The sequence below is a fragment of the Vicia villosa genome, linkage group LG1 (assembly GCF_029867415.1).
Source record: "Vicia villosa cultivar HV-30 ecotype Madison, WI linkage group LG1, Vvil1.0, whole genome shotgun sequence".
NCBI classification, from domain to species: domain Eukaryota; kingdom Viridiplantae; phylum Streptophyta; class Magnoliopsida; order Fabales; family Fabaceae; genus Vicia; species Vicia villosa.
The window spans coordinates 17334669-17343678 of NC_081180.1; the positions used below are offsets into that span (position 1 = coordinate 17334669).

Genomic DNA, 9010 nt, shown 5'->3' on the forward strand with positions numbered 1-9010 from the left:
CTCACTGGCTTGGACGTTAAAGTGCTGACTTAGATGTTGCAGTGCTAATCTTGTAAACCAACTTCCACTCCGTCACCCTGGAAGTTTACCCCGTCGTACCAAGATATTCCACCGTTTATCGAACATCTGGTTCCATAAAGAAACAATAATAAACTGTCCCCACTCTCTTTTTCTGTCACATTATGCACATTTTGCAGAGGTGTGGAATATAGACACATCCAGAAAGTTCAAAATATCAGACAAAAATATTTTCTTTTACAAAATTTTGTTTACTTCTTGTTTTGGTTACTACAAAATACTGTCCCATTAAAAAGATTTCTCCTAATAATTCCAAGTGAATGATAGTGTAAAAGCTTCTTAACTTTACTCCCTAGTGATGTTTTCTTTTGTTGGTAAAATTATTTCCTAGTGATGTTAAAGCAGTTCAGGCATGAAAAGTACCACATCTTTTTAGAAAGCCTTAGAAGCATGACAAAAAAGTACAAAAACTATAGCTTGAAACTGCCAAAATTTTATTAGTAGTAACTTCCAATTTCAAGCCTTGAAATATTACACTTTCCTATCAAAATTATGGCCTTTTTATGTTGAGGGAAATTTCTCAGCATTTTCCTCATGTGTCAAAATCTTGGTAGCAATAAAATGCAAAAAATCATTTCTTAATTAAAATTAAACAGCTAATCCCATTCCATATAGAATTATTGATATGGAAAAAATATTAAGATTTTCAGATTCTTTTATGCAATCAATCAATGCAAAATTGATTCTTTTAAGGAATGCTTGAGCCTTGAGCCAGCCTATCTATTGCCATGTTTGTGCTGTCTTTTTTGTTCTTATTGAATATTACTAGCTAGCAGAATATTTGCTTTATTCCCTTAAATCATTGTATTTCTTCATTAACTAAATATCAGCCAAAAATGTTCGCAAATCTTAATTCAACTGGCAAAAGTCGATATTGTTAGGCTGAAGGCCATCACCAGAGTCTGAATCATGACACTCACGATTTTGTGTATGAATTTCTAAGATAGTGAAACGGCCAAAATTGAAAAACTAAATTGAGAATTTGATAAGAAAAAAAGTCTACAAGATTTTCTCTATTTACATTGAAGATCATAAAACAAAACAAAACAGAATATAAAAATCTAACAGTATCATATTGGCCTCATGAAATTTCTAAGACAGTGAAACACAGATCCATCATGATTCATGAATCAATCAAAACACAAATTACAATGTTAGAGACCTTTGGTCATAACAATATATGTAATTTCAACATTAGTCACAGTGAGAGAGAAAAACATGTTTCAGTTTTCAATTATTCCAAGCTTTATCTCCAACTGCAGAACGAGTCTAAACTAGAAAAGAAAAAAAGTAAACTAAATTAACCAGATATCGACGAAAAGCAGCTCTCCGATCGAATCAACGCCGAAGAACGAACACCATCAACAGGCGGAAGAACTCCAGTAGAATTCGACCGAAGAGGCGGTTTCCGACGAGGAGAATCCAAACTCCTGCGAAGAATTCGGCTCATAACAAAGATAGGATGCTCCGTAACCGTTTTAGTTGACGACGATCTAAACTCTTTACAGAAACTGATATGTCTATTGAGTGCTTCTTCAGTGGTGATGAGTCTATCCGATCTAACAACTTCGTCTTTAACAGCTTCGACGCAGAGTCCACAGAGCCATCTGCCTTGATATCTCTGACGAACTTTTGTGATGTATGCTGGTGTGCATTCTTCTGTGAAACCGCATGAGTCGCATTTCACGCACTCAACTTCTACGTGATTAATGGTTTTTACAGTAGAAGTTTGAGTTTGTGACTGTGATTCTGATCCTGAAATTGCCATTGTTTGAAAGAAGAAGAAAAAAAGATGAATCTCTCTCTGTTTCTGTAGTGTTATAAAGAGGGTAGGAGAGTGAGTCAGCAGAGGTTATTTATGTTGTCTTATGCTAATAAAATTATATTAAAATAATGGCGTAATAATAGTGTAATAATCATATCATAATCATATAATAATAATAATAATATAATAATAATAATAATAATAATAATAATAATAATAATAATAATAATAATAATAATAATAATAATAATAATAATAATAATGTTGTAATAATCCTATCATATTCATATAATAATAATAGAGGATGTGTTGATGTGCATAAGGATATAAGGTATATCCTTACACGGTGTATAAATACTAAAATATTGTTTATATTATTCAAAGTATTATATTTATTACTCAAAATAATATACAAATTACTTAAAATAATATAAATATTACTCAGAACAACGAATATATTACTCAAAATAGTTAAAATTCGATATTACTCAAAAGGGTGTAAATATTATTCAGAATAATAGTATAATAGTATAATAATATAAATTATATAATAATATAATTGGACGCGGTTTTGGATACTTGAAAATGGAATAGACCTGGGTCATTGATCAGATTTGGAGCTTTTCTATTGTGTTTTATCACACATGGCAGTATAAGAATATGACAGCGTGGAATTTTGGAATAGATCAAGATACTTTTTGCTATGAATTTAGAAAAAAAAAATTTAAATAGAGATCATCATAACACGTGGTTTTAAAAACAACGATCACTAATTTTTATTAATTAAAAAATAAAAATAATATTTTTTCTCTTCTTCGTTATCAGAAATCACTGCATAATTTCAATTAAAAAATAAATTAAGTTTTAAATAAATTTTAAATTTTATCTCTTCTTATTAATTGTTCTTAAGAATTAAGAATATGAATATATGTTTGTTTCCATTCAAGTATTTATATGCATCGCGTCTATTTTTAAAGATCAAATATGTTGATTATTGAATCAAATACAATAACTATATTAAATAAAAAATGGTAAATTTTTGGTAACCATGAATTTAAGTTTGGTATTAATACTTAGTGTAAAATTTTAAAAAAATAAAAAAAAATTACGCGGCATTGAATCAGAATGTTTAATTGGTTAAGAATATTAATATTCAACTAAATTTAAAGATAGCGGAATAATCACCTAAAAAGTAAATTAGTAAAAAAAACTTTTATGATAAGATTTTATTTTTAATTATTATTCTTAAAGGACAAAACTTAGGTACAATTCTTTAGGTGTGGTTCTTATTATTTTCCAATGAAAATATAACAAATGTATAAATTTTTCTTATTTTCACTCACTAAATAATATTTAAGTATATTTTTGTCATATTTTCATTGGAAAATAGAAAGAACCACACCTAAAGAAATTTTTCATTGAAAAAATAAGAAGAACCACCTAAAGAATTTACCTAAATTTTGTCTATTTATTAAATATAATTAGATATATATTTGCCATTTTGAAAATTTAGAAAGTGACTTGGCTGAGGCTGTGGTTTTGGTTGATGATAATATGGTAATAAATCGCTGTCTACCGTTTGATTTGGGTCTATTCATCCAAATCTTCAATCATTAAAGTTTTTTCTATATTAACAATGGAAAAAGAATATTTTGTAAAAATAAAGGGATTTTTTTTTCCTGTTTCCTTCCAAAATTAGAGACACCTCACTTCTCACTGTTCTGTTCTTATATATTTGGTAATTGCTAATACACGTTTATAACTTTATAGTGTAATTAGGTATATCCCACTTTTTCTTTTTACATATGGAAATTAGTCTGATTTCTATAATCAAACTTTTAAGCAGTAAATTTAATTTCAATAAAACTTTATGAATCTTTTAGATGGATGGTAAATTTGGAAGAATCAAGATTTGAATCTTTTTGAATTTCATTTAGGTATTAATTGATCCTTACACATTGAGAGTGATTTTCTAACTTGTAGGCAATAAGTGTGTTTTATTTCCACATGTGAAAAACAGCTTATTGTCTTAATGCACTTTATGTCTCTTTATGAGTGACGTAGTTGTGAAATCAAGCATGAGCTTGTGGTACAAAGTTGGTTAACAATGTCTTGAAAGAAGCTGTTGCAATTTATTTGGTTTATTTATTTTGGTTCACATCACGAAGATGGAGCATTGCACATTGCACTATTTATTAATTTCAATATCAGAAAATTTGGTATTTGATTTGATTGATACCTATATCCACACAAATATATAGAATATAAAACTTGTCTATGATCTGCATGTGTTTAAGAGTCACATTATAAAATTATTTTTTAAAGATCATAGATATGCATTATGCAGAGTTTTGCTCAGTTACCAAAGATGTTTCAAATTCAAAAATTGAGGTTATAGTCCGTGAATTTACTAGATTGACAAATACTTGTAAGAAAATTGTTTTCTTGAATCCAGAGATTTGTTAAAATCATTTGTTTATACTTTGCATGTCCATGAGTCTCACATGGATGAAATAAGATCTTAAATGTTTTATAAGTTGAAATAATTTTCATCGGTTTTGTAAGTGAATAAGAATCCCACATTAAATAGAAAAGGTAAATGTTGAACATTTTATAAGTGAGAAGATTCATACACTTCATGCCTCAATAGTATCGGAGCCTGATTCGGCCAAATTCTTCTCTCGGCAACGGATGCTGTTGAAACTCCTAAATGGTTATCTCACCCTTTGTAAGACTAGTGGTTACATCATCCTTAGATACAATGAAATGATGCAGTGACTTAATGTTAGCCATGTGGAAATATGGATAGGTTGTTGAAGCTTCTTCATCAAAATAAGAAAACTTGAGACTTAAGACTTGCATTGCATGTAACCATAATAAGGGAATCTTTTTTTTTCTTCTGTTGGGACCATAATAACTACAAATGATGCATCAAAATGTGGTGACATTTGATATGCATGCATAAATGTTACTTTCAAAACATTTGTTTTCTTTTGCACCTTGTTTGGAGACAAAAACATTGAAATGGTAGTGCCTGTCGTAATTGATGAGCAACCTAGCTGCATTAGTCTTTTTCACTATGGCATTTTAGGAAGAGTCAAAATCTGGTCCTATTGATTTGCCTATCCAATAGATGATGATGAAGTAAAAGCAAAGCAACTACTGGTTCATGAGGTTTGGTCCCATGACTTCAGCACTAGTCATCATCACCATATTCAAAGCCAAAGGGTTATTTGTTTGTACTTTGTAGCAATCAGTTTAGCAGAGAAATAAACAGTTGTTTTTTAGCATGGATTATTCTTAGTAAGGTTTATAGTTGAATTTTTGTTTTTTTTTTTCATTTTGCATGCAGCCACTAGTTGTGATTTGTAAAATCTTTCAATTGGTTGAATCAGGTTCACTTATGATCTGATAGAAATATTCACGGATTAATCCTCGCTAAACACGTATATTTGCTTCCGCGGAAAATTTATCAAATTCACGACGAAAAACCATGTTGCAACTTGCAACAGAAGTATATGTTCCCTAACGTGGTTTGATCGTGAAAATGGTTCGGGATTAGGCCAAGGTGCAATTCAACCAAAAACACATCCTAACGCACATATGACCCCCTTACAATTTGGAGGTCATATTGTGTTTCACGTCACTGAAAATCAAATCATGTGATCGAATCACGATCCTCGGTTGACAAACACCCAAATATGTATCACATATATAAAGGGTCATCGCCGTGGTAAAAAGTATGTTCTTTGATTTGATTTAACATCGGGGTTATCTTTAAAACCTATACGATTTTAGTGTTTAAGTACTTTAGGCACACCGCCCCCATCTGATGAGTCGGGGTAACCTATTTCCGTGTTCGAAGTACTCTAGCCGTTGTCTTGACACTTGACAACGGAATTGGATATTTTCAAATTCACTATAAATTACATCGAAACACCACTAGACGAACTATTGACGATGGAATCGTCAAACTAAAGATAACCTTAATATGTGTTTGGTTAAGCAGAACAACCACCATCATGAGTTTGGAGTTCATCTATGAATTTTAGAAACATGTCTAGCTTCAAACCTTCAAATTCAAGTGTAAGCTTCTGCATCAATATTTTTTCCTGTGATAACATTCAAGTGCTGCAGTCCAAACACACAACCAGCTTTTCTGGCACCAACTTTGGTGTCTGACATATTGATATAGTAAAGTCAAGATCACAGGCAGGTACACAAGTAACATCCCATCAGATAGATGACATCCACGTGTCCTATATAATCCATGTTTCTTCAACGGTGTTGCACTGTCCGAGGTTGTGTGAAATTTGTAAGTAAGCACAAATATATGATGATGAGATTCTCTTGTCGTATATCTTAAACGACCAAAGCCAAACACCTTAAAAGCAGTGCTATTTTGGGTGTTGTTCTACATTGGTAGTCGCTCCACTAAACTTTCTGATTTTCTTCCTCCTCATACGTCTTTTTGTGGCTCTCTTCCCTTCAACTAACGTACCAATAATTTTTTGGATTGTGACAAGCAAAAATAATCATAGTATTTTTTTCACCTATTTCTCTCTTTTTCATTTTCACTCCGCAATCAATCACACTCAAAAACACTTATTGTTTCACATAAGATTCAAAGTTTAAAAAGTGATTGTAGTTGTAATAAGGGTCAGCATTAGTCAACACAATCAGCCTTTCAACAAAATGGGTCAACACAATAACAATTAATAAGACATTACAAGGAATATATTCTAAATTGAAGTTCCTAACACACTTGCTAGCACTAATATCACATTTAACATAAATACATTCTAAATAATAATATAACATAGTACATAGACAACTATGAAACTTTGCGACAACAATTTGAATTCCAATACCAAGAAGTTTCACCAAGGAACTTAAAAAAATAAAGACAAATGGAACCAAAATGAATTTCATAAATTAGAGATGTTTCCTTTACTATTTTGACAAAAATAAAATTTTAATGGTATTCCTATCTTTCATCAAATTTAATACAAACTTATGAAGGCATAGATAGGTGTTTTCATGCATAAACGGTAGGTTTGACTTAAGTCAACCTTAAATAAATTGAATCAAAGTGATTCATGAACCGATTCAAAATAATATTATGCTTACATGCTTCGATTCAAAATAGGTTGTGAATCGATTCAAATGAGATTTTTCAAATTTATGTTTTCATTTTATTTGTGGAAATCGATTCACACATTTGATTGAATAGATTCAAATAAATGTTTTGATTCATCATACTTTCATTCTAGTTGTGGGAGTCAATCCAATTTTTTTTTTTTTATCTGACTCAAATGTTCCTTTGATTGATTCAAGAAATATTTTTATCAAAATCATGATCTAATTCATGACCTGATCATTTAAAGAAAATCTCTAACATTTGAATCGATTCAACACCAATTTTAAATAAGATTATTTAAGATTTTTTTCTTATGTTTAGTACTATTGCTCAAGCACATATATAAAGGTTTTTCATTCTTATGATAATTATATATAAAAAGATAAATATATAAAAAAAATATCAAGAGTGATAGCTAAAAACACAACTTCATCTCTCTAAAATCTATAACACCCCAATTCTATCCTCGGTATTTAATCAAATAATCAGAGTATAATAATTAAAACATGAGAATTGGATGTCACATTTTTTTTCGAAAACAACAAAACACGCTCAAGTTAAACAAGTTGATACTTAACACAATTTAAGATAAACCATCATAAGACTTTAATCATAGTCCTCAAATAAAATACTTCCAATTAATACGCAGTGGAATTCACAACTTTTAACTTCAAACAGTATAGCATCTTAATTCAAATTAAACAACTTTAAAGTAACAAAGTACTTATTAGAAACAACTTCAAAAATCCAACAACGGAATAAAATCACAATCAACAAAATATGTGTTCATTCCCCCCGAGTGCTACGTATCAGAGCGACAACACCGACTCGAACTCACAACAACTAAATCTTCGCTCACTGCGGATCACCTGCACGTTACCAGTATAAAGGCAGCAGCCAACAAAAAAAGGGTGAGATATCTACCAATATAATTGAGATTATGATAAATAATTGTCATACCCCAAAATTTCCCCATCAAATTTCAAAATATTTAGGCTCAAGCACTGAGAAATAAGCCTGACTATCTCTCTCCTAAGCAATCAACCCACAATTAGGGTTTAGCTTCTCTCAAAGATCAAATCAAGTTCTAAGACCTCAAATGAATCCCATGGCCTCTCATATACTTCAAAGGGTCCTCATGCCAAGTTTCAACCTCTGATTCATAAGATTGCTCAGTCAACTGCTCAAATAGTCAATAATCGACTAGTTTGACCTAAAAGTCAACTGTGGTCAAATTACAGTCAAAACTCCTGATTTCTGATCAACATCAATATTTTGAAGTTACGTTCATCATTTGATCGAGGGTTGATCAAGATTCATCAAGGAAAGATCAGAAATTGACCAAAGTCAAAGTTTCTAATTTAGGGTTTTGAACTAAAAGTCAACCCAACTTTGACTGACCATAAGTCTCTCATGCTTTATCAGAAATTCCCCAACCAAAGCTCAATCTCAAGGAAATTCAATTCTCTGCAACTTTGATGTTGGGCCCAAGGTCAAGAAATGCTTCCGCCTAAGAGATATAAGTCAAAACATTACAGGTCCTTCTAGAAGCTCGCAAAAAGCTGTTTTTTGTCAGGAGCTATATCTTCAAGATAAAATCTCCAAATGCAAAAAGGGTTCCAAGGTGGCTTGTAGATGATATCTTGGGCTTTCCAAAAAGTCCTAGAACACTTTCATACCTTAAAAATTGAGAGAGTTATGCATTGCTGAAGTTGACCAATTTTGGAGAAAGTGCATGAAGTCAACATTGAGCAAAATGGATTTTTTCCAAATGGGCCTATCTTTTATGTTGGGAACTTGTTTCTGACATAGTCCACGACCAATGAGCCCATCCATACATTATTCTTTCATTTATTTTATTTATTTTTTATTTTTATCCATTAAAAATCAAATCAAATTTAATTAAATAAATAAGGGAGATATTTAAGGAATGCTCAAAGATTATTTTTCCAATCAAATCATGAATACAATATATAATTTAAATCATTGAAATTCATTGGTTTGGTTATAGGAAATATATGGTGCAA

General features: G+C 30.9%; 1 protein-coding gene across 1 annotated transcript; it reads right to left on the reverse strand.

Moving 5' to 3' along the window:
* Nucleotides 1–1167: 1167 nt before the first annotated feature.
* Nucleotides 1168–1908, reverse strand: LOC131601830 (uncharacterized). Its single transcript, XM_058873730.1, has one exon. It carries the CDS (start codon nucleotides 1844–1846, stop codon nucleotides 1379–1381), a length of 468 nt encoding a protein of 155 aa, XP_058729713.1. The 5' UTR covers nucleotides 1847–1908; the 3' UTR covers nucleotides 1168–1378.
* Nucleotides 1909–9010: the final 7102 nt, after the last annotated feature.

What these genes read in the sequence shown, in the direction of transcription:
- LOC131601830 (XM_058873730.1), bottom strand. Translation starts at nt 1,846, where the DNA reads ATGGCAATTTCAGGATCAGAATCACAGTCACAAACTCAAACTTCTACT.